Source organism: Protopterus annectens, chromosome 15.part0 (assembly GCF_019279795.1).
Source record: "Protopterus annectens isolate FY-2018-M chromosome 15.part0, PAN1.0, whole genome shotgun sequence".
Lineage (NCBI taxonomy): Eukaryota > Metazoa > Chordata > Ceratodontiformes > Protopteridae > Protopterus > Protopterus annectens.
In genome coordinates, this window is record NC_056749.1 from 380404160 (window position 1) to 380423580 (window position 19421).

Genomic DNA, 19421 nt, shown 5'->3' on the forward strand with positions numbered 1-19421 from the left:
GCATTTTTACTGTTAGGTACAAACTTCAACCCTTTCATAAACAAATGAAAATAGTTCTCATTAATTTCCAAACTACTGTAATTGAAAATATTATAGTTCTGAAAAGTAAGAACATTGCCTGTTTGTGTAAATATCTTATTCGGACTACAATTATCTGCTTCCTCATCCCGTTGTAGTGGTATTGTACCACTGGCTTGTTTCTTATCCTTTCGGATCTTCTTAGGTAGGGAAACTCTAAAGGGTCATTTAAATTCAGGTGAACCTCATCATTTTCAATGAAGTTAGATCTGTCCACTTCCTCATCATAAACATCATCATCATCTCCCCCCTTAACCTAGAATTATATTTTTGCCTATTATTCTTTCCCTGGGCTTCATTAGTTTCATTCTGCCTATCCTGCCAGTACCTATCATTCCCTACCTTGGGCTTGGGGTAACACCTGTTTTCCCTGTATTCCATCCTTTGTCTTTCTTTCTATTTTTACGCTTCACTACCTGAATACATTTTTCATCTATTTTTTTCTTAATATTCACATACTTGACTCTTTCCTCTTCTACAGTAAACAGAAGATCATCCATTATTTTCTTATTGGTCACTTCTATTTTATTAAATAAATCATGCATTTCCTTCTCATTATCCTTGATAATAATTTTCATAATAGAAAATCCACACGTATGAAAAACTTTGATCAATTCCTTATAACTTTCCAAACCTTCCCTTCTATTGTTCAGATATTTGTAAACTCTCAGTCCCTTAGGGACTATACCCAGCTGTAAACATTGCTTAAGATATTTATTATCTAAATTTGTCATCTTATACTTTAACATATAGTCATATATTAAATTCACATTGTGATTACAGGTATTCTCCTCATCAAGCACAGTGTCATGAATATCATTGACATTAACTGGCAGGACTGGTTAATTAATGTGATTTTAAAGTCTCTAATAGTCACATTTGAATTTTCATCATTACTGCCATTGCTACAGTCACCTGTATATTGGTGATGGCCAATGCCTCGTTTTTCATTGGGAATTTTTAAGGTTCACGCATAAAATCACGAAGGACGCTGTGGACTATTTGGGTGTCACCATTTATAAGGATTATGAAAACAGCGTATTTAAATCTAAAATATTCAGAAAAAGCACATTTAAGCATTTAATACATTTTATGTTTTATACGTGTGAAAGTGGTTGAATAACTTCTCGTTTCTGGCTGACATTTTCTCTGGTCTCTTTTGGTGTCCACTGCACTCATTCATAAACATTCTACTAATGAACATCATGCAATGAAAATAATTTCAAACTTCCTTTTCAGAAAATTGTTCTGAAAATACAGTACAGACCAAATAGCAGTAATAATAATAATAATACAAAGCAGAAAAACTGGTAACAATTTCGAAAGGTTCTTAACAAACAGAATATCTACTGCTGTATTATAAAAGCTAAAAAAACAAGCAACTGAAAACCTTTAAATATTAACTCTATACTATAAGTCTAAGGCTTACTGCTGCCATAATCCATTGCTGTACATAACCGTAAACTTATTCTGTAAGTAAAGCATCATCTTTTCTTTGCAATCCCCAAAAGAAAGACTAAAAGGAGAATAACGAAATGGTGAACACAGGCAACCTGAGCAAAACATAAGTAGAATGATGGATATGTGAATTTCTTCATAAGCATAAATGTTTTGTTAAATATTTGCACAATGTGCAAAAAGTTCAAATAGTGGGCGAACCATGAAACAGAGTGACAGGTAGTAACAAATAACTGCTTCCTTGCTACCAATAGGTTTAAGTATCTAGCAGAAATACTAAATCATAAATTGCTCTGAGCCAACAAAACATTTAGTAGTGGCACACCTTAGCAGTAAATATAGGAATGAGAAAGCTGCACAAAAAAAATGTAAGTAAGCATTTAGTGAAGTTAAACGTCACTATATTTTAATTATAGCAGGAATTCAGTGCTGTAAAGCATTCCTGATGTAGTTATGCAGATGGGGAATTTTGGTTTATGCTGCTATCATACTATTGTCAGCAAATATGTCTACTTTTCAAAAAACAGATTTATTTTTTTTATTAACTAAAGTAAAAAAAACAATTATATGTGAACCCTGATGATGACCTCTGCCGCTCTCTTTCCGTAACACTATCCCAACCTAAGGCACTCAGATAGACATGACATACTGCAGCACACACATACAGCACTGACTCTATCCCTTTCCTTAGTCCCTTACTCTAAACCTAAGCATGCAAACACTTGAACACTCCCACCCCTAAAGCTAAAATGTTTGGCATATTTGAAAGTTTTGACGTTTAAATCCTAAATCCACACTTACCTTGCCAGCACACACTCGATCTTCCTCCTTTCGACATCTGCAGCACTACTGTTTTTCATGAATTTCATGTGTGTGTGTGTGTGTGTGTGTGTATTCACACACATATGTATATGTATGTAATAGTGCAGAGGGCTACAGCTCTGAGTTGTTAATGAACTGCTTCTTGTAGCCCAGGTTACAGGGTTTGGATTTCTTTCAACTCCATTTACCTACTGTGTGACTCTGGCCAAGTCACTTAACCAGACAGTGCTCCCCGGTTGCCCCTAAAAAGGGACACTTATGTCCAGTGGGCCTGGATTCACTTGAACAACAAATACATAAAATATACACACACACACACACACACACACACACACACACACACACACACACACACACAAACTCATCTCTATGTATATAGGTATATAGATACACACACACACACAAACATACACACACACACACACACACTTGTATATATTACTTTATACCTTAAGTTTACTCTGAATACCACATTGCAACTGGATTAGACAAAAAGACATTATATGCACTGTAATAAGTGATACATAAAACACAATTCAAATACAATCCCAGAGCTTAAAAAGCAATAAAATTTAGGGAAAGTACAGCAATGGTGTATAGCACAGGTCCTAGTTTTGACTACTGTTGCCCAGAAAAGATGAGTGTTCACTTCTCAGTGGTAACATAAGCAATAATTAGGAAGCTGGTGCTGCATAAAAATGAATCATTTGTAATACTGTTAAAAATGTGAATCTCTCTCTCTTGATATCCAAATTTTACCTTCAGAAAGTCGTAACAGCACTCTTGGTAAGTTGATGGGTGGTATATTGATGCAGGATTTTCTTTGTGGCAAAATAGCACAAAGTTATTTGCCTTTCACCTCTATCCACACTACTTGCATGGACAAAAAGAGCCAAAGGGATGGGACCTTTCCAAGTATCCTTCTTGTTCACCACAGTACAGTCTGTCATGGAAGAGGAAAAGCACATACCCTTCAGCTGCAGGTGATGCCCCTTTTCTGGATTGTGCAGATTTTTATCAGTATTATTAGTCTAATTATACCAATAAAACATCTGCACAGTGCAGACGTTCATCCTCAGATTGTTTTTAGAGAAAGCTGGACCTAGTGAACATGTTATCTCATGCAATATCATTCAGCGAGTCAGGACATGGTCTGTTATCATCAGATACCCAGTGGGTATGATGACATCTCAACTAGTACACGAAAGATACACAAAAATGTGGTTGGTAGTACAAGTCTACTGCACTTTAAACATGTCTGCCCTGACTGACAACGTACAACTAAAAACAAACTACAGGCAAAGGGCACATGGAAAGCCCTGGCATTCCTAATAATGTTAAGAGGTAAATTCAACAAGCTAAGCTGTCACATTTGCTTTTGGTATCTAAGAGATATATCTGCTTAAAAACAGATCAGACAGGAAATACTTTCAATTATATAACTTAGAAAACAGAGAACTTTCTGGAAGGAATGGAAGTAGCTGACATTTTCTTGGCATAGGGAGGAAGAAATATGGTATTTAAAGACGAGTCTAACAGTAGCTCATGTATTATCAGGTCAATATCTGTATGTCTACTCATACTTAAGGTCAGTCCATCACTGAGGACAACTAAGTAGTACTGATAAATTACACTATACTACATTATCTTAGGAAAATTAAATGTGTGAGGTGTCCTGTCATCAAAAGTAAGGCAAACAAAACTATCAGACAAAAAAGACATAATTAAAAACACTACATTGTGAAGACAGTGTAATCAGCGCATCTGTACACCTAACTGTATACTTCATCCAATCAACACAGTTAATTACATCTGTGGGTTTAATAATTAAGCCAACCCAAATCACCAGACTTTAACCAAATGATTTGTTTGTTTTGACCCTTAAGGTCTTCACAGTGCCCAATCCCCCCACCCCCACCAGGACATCCAGAGAAAACAACCAGGTTTACCCAAATTATCTTACATTGGCAGCACTTTCCGAAAACAACACTAAACTGCCCTTATGTCTACCTTCTTGCTGGCAAAAATGTAGCAGCTGATGAAAATGTCCACACACTCAGTTTCCAGGAGCATACGTTTTAAATTTAAACATACAACAAATATACCCACAAGCTACTAACTTCCACCTCATCCGCTGTTGATATCAGTCCTGTATCTCGAGCGCACGCAGTAAATCCTCATTGGCCTCTTGTTTGTTCAATGAACACAGTATCCACAAAGTAAAAAAAAAAGTGGCAAGTTGAGGCAGGGTAAGATGGAAACTTAATTTCATGCCCTATGGTACCCTCACTTCTGAACAGGCCACACTCAATAGCTCCTTAAAATCACTATACATGCATTTGTCATGCTTTTGACAACACATGTACAGAGCTAGCGAGCCTTGAGTTCAGTAAAAATAGTATTTCTGGCAGACACAAATCTATGGATGACCAACTTAGTTCTGCATATTTCATAGGAGGTTACAAGGCTAGTGGCTTTAGAGCCCTTACAAGCCTTGCCATGTTAATCCCGAGTTGCCTCAATTGTCCTTGGTTAGATGGACATAATTCACAGAGTTAGTCTATAATAAACACATATTACCCCTGTCCATGAGGGATATGGGTGCTGCCCCGGGATGAATTTCCAGTTTCCCATCCATTTGTCCAGGGTACACTTGAACAGGGTCAGTGAAGAGCTCTCCTTCATGTGAATTGGAAGTTTATTCCAGAGTACAGACAATCTCTGGGAGAATCTCTGGGAGATATATCTGTCTCTCCAGCATGTTCTGTTAATGTCACAGGCTAGGTTAAAATCCCTACAGCAAGTGACTCTTCTGCCATTTGACTTGCAGGTGTGCAGCATATCCTTCAGAGCAGGATCAGAGATTGCTCTGAAGGCCAGGCACAATTTCCTTCTCAGTAGCCTATACAATACAGAGTACAATGACAGGGCTTTCAGTCTATCCATGAAAGTCATGGTTTAGAGGCCCTGTATTTTCTTGGAGAGAAACCTCTGTGGTCTCTTCAGCTGCTGCAGGTGGCTGGTGAGGTATATGCAGAAAGGAGCACTGTTCTCTATTAATGGTCTGTTGAGGGCTGAGTACAGTGGAGTTATGACATCTTTAGACCTGGATGTGATGCCCTTATTTATAAGATGCGCAACGTAGAAGGTTTTCCTTACCCCTGTGGAAACTTGGTGGTCGAAGTGCAGATTACTATCTACCTGTGCTCTCAGATCTTGCACCACTTGAACTTAGTGGTGTGCTGTCAATATTGTATGTAGCAGGGAATTCTGCTTTATCAAAGGGGATAATAATGCACTTTTTATGCATTTAGTCCTAAACATTGGATTTGGCTCCAGTCATTTGTCTGTGTTAGCCTCTTGTTAACATTGTTGAGGAACTCAGTGATTGCACCTAATTTGCAATCATCAGAGAACATGGTAAGCCAAGGGCCATCTAATTTAGCCAGGACATATGAAAAATAGATTCCAAATAGTAAAGGGGCCAGCACAGATCCTTGTGGTATGCCACTGGTGATGGGCCTACTGGTAGAGGTGGAGTCACCACCTTTGACATTATGTGATCTGTCGGCGAGCCAACTGGCTATCTATCTAGTCATGTTTAGGTTAATTCCCAGCTGGGACAGTTTCTCAATGATTTCTAAGTGAGGGATTGGGACAAAAGCCTTGGCTAGTTCAAGATAGGCAGTATGCACTGTCTTACCTTCATCCAGGGCTTTGGTGACTTTCTCAAAGATGTCTACTAGGTTTAATAAGCATAAGCTAACCTTAATGAAGCCAAACTGGGTTGGGTCAAGGTTTTGAAAGCCACCTATGTCCTTCTTGATAACGGCCATGATGACTTTTCATGGTCTTGCAGATCAGGCTGATTAGACTTATGGGTCTATAGTTCTCAAGGTTGGTTGATGGCCCCCCTTTGTGCAAGGCGGTTACTGTTGCTGTTCTCTACTCTGGTGGAACAAATCCAGTTCTCAGGTTATGGTTAGAGAATGCCAAGTGGGTCTGTTGGTCCTGTTTTAGATTGCTTAATAAACAACCTGGAATGTAATCTGGTTCCACTGAGGCTGTGTTTTTGGCATTGGACAGCACAGATATGACCTGATCTGTAGAGATACAGGCAGAGGACTGGTGTCAGGTATGCTTTGGGATATGGCTGATGGGGACGGGGCATGAAGTTTGTGTCAAATCTATCAGCTAACAGGTTGGCAATTTCCCCTGGTATAGTATGCATGGTACCATCTACTACCAGTTTGGCACATAGCTGGGCATTCCCTTTTAGATTTCATACATAATTAAAGAATGCCTTATGATTATCCTTAGCTAGGGATGCTATTTTAGCTTTGTAATTAGCTTTAGAGGACTTTACAAGATATCTGATTTGCTTGTTCAAACTGTGGAGGGAATTTTTCCTCTGCTGAGTCAGTTCCCTCTTGTTCTTAGACATCAGTTTCTTCATTTTGTTATATAACCTGTTTAGACTTGGTCCACCAGGATGGCTTGTTTTTTCATGAGGACTTGGTTTTAATCCAGTCAGGTACAGACATGTATATACAGTTGCTTAAGTGATTATACAAGGCATTTGTGTACACCTCTGCATAGGAGTCATTGATGTCTAAGATTGCAGGGGCTATAAAACTTTTTATACCATCGCTTAGTAGGCTGTAGTTTGCCTTGGAAATTTTTTTTAGTTTTTTTGCTCCTGTAGTGATGACAGGTTTAGTAGTTACTTTGAACGAGACTGATTTATGGTCCAACCTTACCAGTGGGAGCATTACACAGGAGGGAGAGCAGTGACCTCCTCCCCATTTTGGTGAGTACTATGTCTAGGATATTTGAACCCTCTGTGGGGGTGCAGACTATCTGTTCGAGAGCATTTGTATTGACAAAGTCCAGGAACTTCTGGAAAAGCATGTTCATACTCATGTATGTCACCCAGTCTATGGAAGGATAGTTGAAATATCCCATGACTAAGGTGTTGGGCTGTATGGCGAGTGACTCCAGTAAGTCCAGGTAGGTGGTGTGCTTTTCTTGGGTTTATGGTGGGGGACCTATAGCTAACAATGATATGGTAGGGCATTTTGCCTATAATTAATTGGAAATGCAGTAGTTTGAGACAGCCGTACTGTTTGACCAGTCTCGAGGTGTAACTGGCTTTAATGAAGATAGATACACCTTCACTTTTATAGGTTCATAGGATGATATTAGGCTTTTGGTCCAGAGGCCCTTATAAGTCTAGTCAAGAATTTTGCCATGTCCCCTCAAAGTCAGCACCTGTTTCCCTTCTCCAGCATTGAGACAGGTGGGATCCCAGGGTATATTTTCTGTTTCCCACCCAGTCATCCAGGTTCCTCTTAAAGAGGGTTACAGAGGTACTCTGCTTGACATGGGGAGGGAATCTATTCCACAGATGGTCGAGTCTTTGGGACACAAATCTATCCCACCAACAAGTTCTATTAATGTCAAGGACCAGGTTAAGGCCTTGTGTATGGGTTGCACAAGTGGAGTTTGTCTTACAGATATGCAGCAGCTCCATCAAGGCTGGGTCTGAAATGGCCTTGTATGCCAGACACAGGTTACCTCTGAGCATTCTGTATGAGACTGAGTAGAGGGACAGGGCTTTTAGCCTATCTGTATAGGGTAGGTGTTTGGTTCCTGACCAGGAAAATCCAGGGTCTTACTGTGGTCTCTCCAACTGCTGCATGTGCTTGGGAAGGTACATGCTGAAGGGGGCATTGTATTCAATCATGGGTTTAATAAGGGAGGAGTACAAGGATGTTATGATCTCCTTGTTCCCGGATTAAATACCCTTATTTATGAGCTGGACCATGTAGAAAGCCTTCAATACAACAGAGGCAATGTGGTGGTCAGAAGTCAGGTTGCTATCAACCTGGGTGCCCAAGTCCCTCACGACTAATTGCATGCTTAGTTCGTTATTATTAATGTGATAATTAGTGGAGATGACATTTTCCTGAAAGGGCATAATGATGCATTTCTTGGCATTTAGTTTGAGGCCATGCTTCTGGTTCCAGTCATTAGCTTGGGTAAGGACCGCTTGGAGGATGTTCACACTGGTTTTGGCTTGCACCTCAGAAAAGTATATCCCAAACAGTAGAGGCCCCAAGACCAATCATTGGGGTACACTGCTTGTTACAGCTCTACTACTTGATTCTTTCATGCTCATTTTGAGGTCTGAACATGTGGAAGGCATTGTAACCTTGCATGGCTGGGGTGCTCCTCATGGCCTTGAACTATGTTTCAGTGACTGTACAGCTGTCAGTATCTTCCAAGTGAGGATTGCTTCCAGCGAGTGCAGTTTCAAGTTTAGACTCCTAGCATTTAAGCAGCAGAACCTTGAGTTTGTCTCGAGTGGATTTTGTTACATCAGAAATTTTGCTGTTGTGAGATTGCTTAAAAAGGCAGTATGGGGGAAGTAAGCATCTTTGCCAGTATCCAAAAGCCTAGATGAGACAGATGCAGACCATCTCTGGCAAAGCAGAGAGGCCTGTCAACCATGTCTTACCAGGTTGAGAGATACTGGATCCCACTGGACTGACACCACAAACTAAGCCAATTATTGAAGACGATCATTTTTTGTTTATATTGTGGCATCATCCTGGGTGAAGGTAGAATGCTGCTTAGAGATAGGGTCATACTTGCCTGGGACACATAATCTGAGAGTTCAGTCATGTCTCTCCTCATATAGTCCAGAGAGGTACATCTCAAGTCATTCACCTCAACAAGAACTATGATAGAGTCATAATGGTATTTGTTGTTGATTGACTTGAGTGCATGTGTGATTTGATGGATCCTGGCACCTGACAAAGCAGCTGACCATGACCTTCTTCTTGTCCAGCCTGGTGAGGGGGACATCTGTGTGCCTCAATAGGGAGTCACCTATGACCAAGACATTAGGTTTTGAGATGTTTTACCTTAGGGGCTTATTTGCTGAGACACTGGTATATATGTTATTATGTGTAGCGATTTCTATTTGCACAGCAGTATATGCAAGTGGTTTACATTTGGGAGTTTTCTAGTCTTTTGTTAGGCTTCTAGTGAGCACCTCTCCATATGTGGGGGTATATATGTTGTAACCTCATTTTGTGTGAGAGGTGAAGTGTGTGTCCTCACAACATATTTGATGTCTGGTTTATTGTTATGTCAGAGAACAGATTCCAATTTCATAATGTAATTACATCTCTCACATAGGATATTTGTTTTAGGAGTAAGTGTTTGTCAGTATACATGAGCAGTTACTACATTGCCACAGGATGCCCATGTTAGTCAGGCTGGCCAGCAAAATGATGGGAAACTGCCTGTCCATTATAGCAGGTTTTTACTGTATGTACTATTAGAGAAGAGAGTGGTCTAGTTTGCCAAGTTTTTGTGCTAGGACTAACAAAGGTGTTTGTTCTATTGAAGCCTATGGATGATAAGTGTGCCAATGATGCTCAATGCACCTGTAGTGCATTAGGGAAGCTTGAGTGGGTTCCAATGACAGATGTCTAGGGAAAAATAAAGTTCCAAGGAGTTTTCATCTATACAGGGCACCACTAACCTCTGCTGTATGGTATGCTGCAACACACAAATGTGAGTCTTAAATGCAGGTGAAATCAAAATACTTTTAAGATAATCTACCAACAGAAAAGCATACAATGAACCTTCCTCCAGCATTCTCCAACTCAGACAAGGCCAACATCCACACCTGTCTGAAAGAAGGGTGCAGGGGAGCCCTTCTTACTGTAAGATGGCTGGTTTAGTGCTCAAGTATATCAATAACAGGGTTAATTCAGCAGGTCTGAATCCAGTTTGTGCTATCTAGGTATCAGAACAGTGCAACGCAAGTGCAGAAAATGAACTAGTTACAATAAGTAAAACAGAAAATAAAACAGAAATGATGCAGCAATTCAATAAAATTATGTTAATAAAGTGAAGAAGAATCACAAAATATACTTATTTTCTTGCTTTCTTATCTTTTTTTTAACCTGGATGCCTTGAATTAAAATAAAAATAATCTAGACTTCTGTCAAAAGACACCAAATATAGAGCAGCTCTGGTTAATTGTGCACAAATCCATGCAAACGGGTGGCCTAAATATAGGCAAATTAAACACTTTTAAGTTACTCTACCAATAGGAAAGCATGCAATGAATCTTCCTCCAGCAAGATGAGCTCAGACAAGACTGGATCCACACTTGTCTGCCACAAGGCTGTGAAGTAGCCCTTATTAATGTGTGATGGCTGGTTTAGTGCTCAAGTGCATCAATAGCAGGCTTGATTCAGCAGGTCTGAATGCTATCTAGGTATTAGCACAGTGCAAATCAAGTGCAGAGAAGTGCAAAACATACTTACAGCCCTTTTGTGTGTTTCCCAGCTCAGATAGACCAGGTAAACACCTACTACCACCAGATGAACAATCCCAGTCCTCTCAATGCAAAAGGACAGTAAAGGGGTGTCCTGAGTGAAATGTTACCACAAACAAACTTTAAAGTACACTGCTATGTCTATATTTTTAACAGCTTATAAAAGTGTGATCATTCCATAAAAGTATTTCACTTTAAATAAATGGGCGAAGAGCCACTCAATTGTACAGAATTTATAATGGCACTAAAAAACAAGATACGCTGATTAATAAGTATTCCAGCCAATAAAACTACATTCAGAAATCTCAAGTGTTTCCCCAACCTAAACATACCAGGCTACCTCCCAATGCACTAGTTGGAAAATCCACTGACCTTTTTTGATGTAAAAATAATTGTTTGATAGGGTGTAAAAATATATTACTTTACTCAACAGCTAATTAGATAATAAAGTCAGATCAAGTAGAACAGACAATGGGAGGCAAAATGCACTTTTTTCAATATATGCACAAGGAAAGGCAAATAATTCAGGATATCAAGAGCAGTGTAGAAAAGGAGGAGCATAATAAGTTCAATTTACAGTAGGAGTGGGCAGCTTAAAATCACCACGTTTAAAAAGCAGATCAACAAATGGGAGGTTGGATGTGAAACAAAACAAGGAGTCACCATCAGTGCTTTAGTTTATGCAGGCTTCAAATCTTTTCAGACAGAGGCCCAGAATTTCACCGAGAAGTTAAGTATCACTCAAGAGACAATTTAACCCATGGAAAAAAAAAAACATGTGAAGTGTGCAACCTAGATAATTTGTGTCCACCTCTCACACAGAAAAAGAAACACCAGGCCAGCTGATTTCTTAAAATAGAAAACAAATTGGAGAGTGTATCAGAAAGCAGCTCTATCAAGCATAGACAAAAATATAGGTTTCCTCACCCAGCAGTGCTTTACTCAACAGGAATGAACAGAATGAAGCAGCTCTGTAAACATGCACTTCTGAAAATGTACTTTGCTGTTTCTGAGCCAAGTGCCAGAGGAATGAGCTGTAAAAGTGCCAAAACAAAGCCAATTCTAGCACATAACTAGAAACAACAGCAGAAAAACCTGAAAAGCTGCTGTGTTTTTCCATACTTACAATCAGTCAGTATTCAGTTACTGGATTTCCCCTAAATACATTCAATGTCTGTCACCGTATATGATAAAAATGGTAGTCATGGAGAATTGATTTGTTTGATAATGGGCTACTGTTCCAAAACCGTTTTCAACTAGAAGTATAATCAAATACAATACAATAAAAAATGTAAATCACTCATATATTATTGACTGAGATGCATACCTGTGAACATGATATACAAGTACAAATGAACTGATAGAAAAATGGAATGCACAAAGTTGTAACTACGGTTATGGTAATAAATATACATATACAAGGGTTATGCAATACTCAGAGAACTACAATGGTTTGCAGCGGTATATACTTCAACATTACATGAACAGAATGAATTAATTATGAGACAGTATTGTATATAAAATATACTACATTCTACAACTATAAAACTTTATAACAATACTAAGATGCTGATGAAGCTTAAAAACATATCCAACTGTATTTCTAAAATACATAACCCTATAAATGAAAGAAAATAGTCAAGATATACTTAAATCTGTTATTTTAAATTCCAAGTTTTCAAAACTGAATGTACGAGAACAGTGTAAAGTGTAAATGATTTTGCTGCAGAAAGAAATTACAAGCATTATTAGTCACTAATAATGCAAAAGTCCTGTTTCAAAGAACACATTATATCATTCGATACTCCAGCAAGCTGAAATAAGTAAGTTGATTCTTGGAAAACACTAAAGTAAATGCTAAAACAAAAAAAATTCACTGTTTGCGTTTCAAGATTTTTTCTATTTCATAAAACACATTTGGGTCCTCAATGGTTGATGATATCTTGTAAGGTTTGCCATTCACAAGTGCAGCAAGTGATGAGCGAGGTATCTTGCCAGAACGGGTCTTTGGTAATTGATTCACAAAGACTGCTTTTTTAAAGGCTGCCACAGGACCAATCTTTTCTCGAACCAGACTTACAATTTCATTTTCAAGCGTTTCTTCTCCTTTGTCCACACTACTTGCCAAGACACAAAGAGCCAGAGGGACGTGACCTTTCAAAGAATCCTCCTTGGCCACCACAGCACAGTCTATCACGGCAGAGTGGAACAGCACTGACTCCTCAATTGCACTAGCTGAAATTCTGTGGCCTGAAACATTGATTACATCATCAACTCGTGCCATGACATACACATAGCCATCTTCATCCACATAACCAGCATCCATAGTATCATAGAAACCTGGAAACTTGGTAAAATACAGTTCCTTGAATGCATCTTCATTTTCCCATAAGCAGGAGAAGGCTCCTGGTGGCAAAGGCAGTTTCACCATAATATGAGCAAGAGTTCCTGCTTTCACCTGTTGCAGATTGATATTTAATATCATAACATTATAACCTGGCACAGGTTTTCCTGCTTGTCCTGGAGGGGGTGAAAGTGAATTTCCTAGGCCTACACAAGAAGCTGTTATAGGAGATCCTGTTTCAGTTTGCCACCAATGGTCTAAAACAGGGGTTTTGAAGATTTTCTTACACCATTCCAAAGTTTCAACATCACATCGTTCACCAGCAACAAACAGTGTCCTGAATTTTGATAAATTATATTGTCTCCCCAAGCTTGCCTTAGGGTCCTTTTGGCGGATAGCTCTAATTGCACTGGGTGCAGTAAATAATGCAGCTACACCATGCTCTGATAGCAAACGGAAATAGGTACCTGCATCTGGTGTTCCTACAGGTTTACCCTCAAACAAGACAGTGGTATTGCCATGTATCAGTGGTCCATAACAAATATAGGAATGTCCAACAACCCAGCCCAGATCAGACGCTGCCCACCACACTTCTCCAGGATGCATACCATAGACAGCTGACATTGTCCAGGACAGCATGACCGCATAACCACCTGTGGGACGAACAACTCCCTTAGGCAATCCAGTTGTTCCTGATGTATAAAGAATATATATAGGGTGTTCAGAGGAAACTGGTACACAGTCATGAGGTTTAGCTATTAACATCTCCTCTTCCCAATTCAGGTCACGACCTGGAGTCATAGGAACAGCCTGCATATTAGGTCTATTGTAAATGAGGATTTTGTCAGGTTTGTGATGTGCCAATTCTAAGGCTTTCTCCATCAGAGGAACGTACTCCACCTTCTTTCCAGGTTCAATGCCAAACGACGCTGTCACTATTAGTTTTGGTTTAGCATGGTCAATTCGAACAGAAAGTTCTTCGGATGCAAAACCTCCAAAAATAAGGCTATGTATGGCCCCTATCCTAGCACATGCCAGCATAGTATACATTGCTTCTGGAATCATGGGCATATAAATTACAACCCGGTCTCCTTTCCTTACTCCTCGACTTACTAAGACGCCCGCAAGTTTCGATACTTGCTCCAGAAGCTGAGTGTAACTTATGGCATTTTTCGTTCCTGCAACCGGGCTGTCATAAATGATAGCAGTTTGGTCTCCTTTTCCATTCGCAACATGACGATCTATTGCATTGTAACAAACGTTGAGTTCGCCATCCACAAACCATTTAGTAAAGGGTGGCTTTGAGTTATCCATAGTCTTTGTCCATTTCTTAAACCAAGTGATTTGTTCAGCTTTCTGTGCCCAAAACTCCTCTGGGTTTTCCACTGACAACCTAAAAGCTGTTTCATAGTCTTCGTTTGCTTCAGTACTGTACGGCCTAACACTATTCAACCCCAAAGAGACAAGAGGCTTCCGGGAAACCACCAGATGTGTGAAACAACGCGGTACACCACAAACACCTGGCGCGTACCCATCTGATGTCTTAGTGCGTAAACATGCACGACTTTGGGTATGCTTTTGCCCCCGCTGCGCTGAAGAAGGGTAGGTGACTGTGAAAAGTGGTGCAACTCTCTGCGTTGTGCAGACCTGAGGGCATTTTAGTTTTAGCGAAATAAGTTTCAGAAGAAGCAGCATTTTATTTTCCAACCTGAAATATTAAACGTGCGCTGTCTTCAAAGAACGGATGCCAACTGTTAACTGCCGAAATTAGGGGGAAAAATCGACCCATACACTTTGCAAAAAGCAGATAGTATCCAAGTAGCTCAGCTTGCAGAAAATTTAAAGGCGTACACACTTGTGGTCATATTGGCAGAAGTTGTGAGTTAGTTGATACTACGACCGCCCACATTTTTACTCGCCTTAGCAAACAGAATTTGAACCTAACCCTTTGGTCCCGAAAGTGAATATTTACAAAGATTTTATGGCAACTATATACAAGAGGATACATTTTGTTTGTCAATTGTGCTCAGCGGATCGAGTGTAGGATACTCGGGCCAAGCATATCTATATCTGTATCTATATATAGTCCTCAGCATGTTTATATATGTACAGAGTGTCTTACCTTTCTAGTCCAAAGTATTTTTTTCGTTTAACACTTAAACGTCAGGGCTCCACTCAGTCAAAAGTGTCAAGTAATAAACATAATCGTTGAATAACAACGACTAGATAAGTTAAAAGTGATGTGTAATATTTGCAGCTACAGCTGTGTCGGCACGGTTTGGAAGTACAATGTTTGCAACTTAGATTGTGCCGCTATGGTTTGTTGTCATTTGCATAAATGTAACATGGCTTTCTGCCATATATGCTAATTTAATAAAGATGTTACTTGTTTAAAACAAACAAAAAACTTTTCATAAACTCGTTTGCGTACTAATTAGTTTTCTAAAGAGAGTGTTTTTCGTCTCTCTCTGAAAATTAGTTTGATATGTTTACTCGCCTCTTAGCCGTGGCAACCTGCTCTATTACCTCGAATTCAAGGCAGAACTCCCACAGAGGAAGCAGGAGTTCAGCCAAACTAAACCCCAGGAATACTATAAGACTTAACGAGCACAGTTTACTCAGACTTTCAGTCTTAGAAAAGCAGATTACAGTAACTGGAGAGCAGCGTGGATATCTAAGGTACCAAGGCACATTTAATAACAGAGAAAGGTTTATAGCATTAGAAAAATAAGTGAAAAAGTTTAAACACATCCTTACGTCATCTAATGCCCACAGAGTTTTAGAAAAAAGATAATGCACTGAAAATAAGTAAATAAAAAAGTTCAAGTTCACATTCATTTCTGTCCTTAATTCATAGCTCTCAACCTCCCTTTTGTAGATTGTGGAAAACTACCTCTATAAAGTGGAAAGTACAGCTGTGTAAAATCTTACCGTAAGGGTAGATGTGCTTGCTTTCACCGCTGCAGTATTCATTACAAATGGGATTCCCTGCCATGAAGGCCACCGTCCGGCCACTTTACCAAAGTCTACCATTGCTTTAAGGTACACTGAACGTCACCTACACACGCCTTGAGTAGCATAGGGCATAAAGGTGACGTTGAGGCATACCATCCTCAGAACTGATTGCCCCAGTAGGAACAGCAGTCCAAGGAAAACCAATGAGAACCTGCACATCGGGAAGGAAAAAAGACTAGGGATGAAGGGAGGGAGTGACTACCACAGCTGTGAAGGCAAGGACATCTACCATTATAGTAAGATTTTACACAACTGTACTATGTCCTTACATTCACCGCTGCATTATTCATTACAAATGGGAAAGTGTCAAAGCTCAAGAAGAAACTTGGGAGGAGGAAGCAGCAGCAGAGCCCTCTAAGAAGCCATGAAGAATGGCATCGGCAAAACCAGCCCTAGCTCTGGAGATACCATCCAACTTGTAATGTTTGGTAACGGTATGCACAGAAGTCCAGGTAGAAGTTTCAATAATTGAAGTAGTGTCTAAGCCCTTGAAAAAGCACCAGAAGAAGACACAGCTCTAGCAGAATGAGCCTTTACAGAAGAAGGAAGGCTGTCACCATGAAAAGTGTAACAAATGGAAATAGCCTTTGAAATCCAAGTACAAATAGTTTGCTTGGAAACAGCCAAACCTAAAGGCCTAGGATGAAGTGAAACAAACAACTGGTCTGATTTTCTGATAGTTTTAGTTTTATACAAATAAAATCTGAGCAGTCCATGTGCATCTAAGGTATGCAGCACCCTCTCACTGTCAGACTGCAGACAGGGGAAAAAAGTAGGCAAATTAATAGACTGATTAAGTGACAACTCATTGATCACCTTGGGCATGAAAGAAGGATTAGTAGGCAAGGGCACCCTGTCCTCATGAAATATCAAAAAAGGTGGACAAGCCATAAAGGCTTGCAACTCAGACACCTGTCTGGTAGAAGTAAGTGCTAACAAAAGAACTGTCTTCCAAGAGCAATGTTGCAAGGAAGCTGAAACAGCAGGCTCAGAAGGAGCCTGAGCCAGTTTTTTTCAGAACAAAATTAAAATCCCAGGGAGGTGGAACAGGCTTCCTGGGAGTTCTAATATTAAGGACGCCTTTAAGAAATTGCTTAGCTTCAAATCTAGAAGCTAATGGGGGGAGTTAAAGGCAGACAAGCAGAAAGAGCTGACAAATCGGCCTTAATAGAAGAATTGGCCAAACCAGCTTTGAGCAACTCACATAAATAAGAGCAAACCAAAGGAACATCCACAGAAAGTGGGTCCAGGTCACGAGAAAGACACCAAATGGAAAACCTCTTCCATTTAGGCAAGTAGAATTTCCTAGTAGTAGGTTTTCTGGCCTCCTGCAGGACCTGCAGCATGTCCTCAGAAAAAAAGGTGTCTATGAGGAATCAAAACCCTATCACCCACAGTGTAGGCTGATGTGTGGACAGGTGGGGATGGATGAAAGACCCCTTGTTTTGTGTAAGGAGATCTATCCTGTGAGGTAACTTTTGATGACTGCCCTTGGCTAGATGCAGAAGTAGAGGGAACCAGTGCTATCATGGCTAAAAGAGAGACACCAACAAGATTTTGGGAGCATCCTGTTGAACCTTGAACAGGACTCTCAGAATGAGAGGAATAGGAGGGACTGCATAAAGAAACATCCCCTTCCAAAAAAATGAGAGGGCATCCACCTTCCATACCAGAGAACCTGGGACTCTGGCACAAAACAGAGGAAGCTGTCTGTTCAGAGGGGAGGCAAAGAGATCTACTTAAGGAGTACCCCACTGGTGAACAATGCCCAGAAACACATTCCTGTGAAGCATCCATTCATGGGACTGAGTGAAGGACCTGCTCAGAGGGTCTGCCACAATGTTCTGATCTGAAGGAATATAAACTGCCCATAGAGTCAATGGATACTTGATCGCCAAATCCCATACCAGAAGTGCCAGCCGGCAAAGAAGGTAAGATCTTGTTCCCTCCCATTTGTTGATATACCGCATAACTGTGGTATTGTGTGTGAATATCTTGACAGGCCCCAGATAGAAGAGAGGATGAAAGGCCTGAAGAGCCAGCATAAGATCTGTCATCTCTTTGATGTTGATGTGCTCCTTCTGCTGATGAGGCAGCCACACTGCCTGAACCCTCAAGGAGCCACATGTTGCTCCCCTTCCCACATCTGAAGCATCTGTGAACAGATCCTGAGAGGGAAGAGGAGGTTTAAAAGGGAGTCCTGGAGTCAAACACAACTGCTGAATCCACCACAGAAGTTCTTTCTTGAGACGTAGGAGAAGAGGAACTGTAAAGTTTAGAGAATGCACATGCTGAAGCCACGCTGACTTCAGAAACCACTGGAACTTCCTCATGTGGAGTTTCGTCAGAGGGAGCATCAGAATGGTGGAAGCCATGAAACCCAGATCTCTCAGAAACTCCCTGGCTGTAACAGAGGCCAGGGGAAGAAGAGTTTGAAAGTAAGAAATGAGAGCTAAGGCCTTTGGAGGAGCCAGAGATGCCAGCATTGGCACCGTCTGAATCCTGCAACCCAGTAAGACATGATCTTGAGAAGGAGTTAGGGAAAACATTTTGAAATTTATTGTGAACCCCAGGCTCTGAAGAAGAGAAATGGTAAAACGAAGATTTTGCAAAAGAGCCTCTGGAGAGGATGCCGGAATCAGCAGGTCATCCAAGTAAGGAAAGATGTGGATCCCTTGAAGCCTGCAAAAAGCAATCACAAGAGCACGGCATTTGGTGAATACACTTGGGGCAGTAGAAAGGCCAAAGGGCAAAGCACAGAACTGAAAATGCCAGTAAGCAACAGAGAAATGAAAACATCTCCTGAAAAGATGGAGGTAAGCATCCTTGAGATCCAGAGACACCAGAAAGGCCTGGGGGAGCTAGAGAGTTAAAAGGGACTGAAAGGATGACATCCGAAAGGAAGACTCCTTCAGAAAGATGTTTAGATGAGCAAGGTGTAGAATAGGTCTCTAAGTACCTTCCTTTCTGGGCACTAGAAACATTCTTGAATAAAACCCTTTCCCTCCGTTGGGACACAGGCACCTCTTGAATAGTACCCTGAGATAAGAGATCTCGAAGAACCTCTGGGAAAAAGGAAGTTGTTCCTGAGGAGGCTGGGGAATGCCCATAAAAGGAGGAAGGGAAATCCAGACCATGAAGTACCCCTGCCGAATGATTGACAGAACCCAAGAATCTTGGGTGATTTGGAGCTAAACAGGAAGAGAAGGAGTAAGGCAAAGAGAATGAGAAATGTGGCTGGGAACAGGTGGATAGTCAGACAGCACCTGGTCTATCAGGAAAGGAAGGCTTTAGAATCCCTGCAGTCTGAGTGGCCTTAGCAGGACGAGTCTGTTTACCACCCTT

At 40.4% G+C, this 19421-nt stretch overlaps 1 protein-coding gene across 1 annotated transcript; it reads right to left on the bottom strand.

The window, feature by feature from the left end:
* Positions 1-12007: 12007 nt before the first annotated feature.
* Positions 12008-15028, bottom strand: ACSS3 (acyl-CoA synthetase short chain family member 3). The gene has a single exon (XM_044057126.1). It carries the CDS (start codon positions 14754-14756, stop codon positions 12591-12593), a length of 2166 nt encoding a protein of 721 aa, XP_043913061.1. The 5' UTR covers positions 14757-15028; the 3' UTR covers positions 12008-12590.
* Between the last annotated feature and the right edge of the window lie 4393 nt (positions 15029-19421).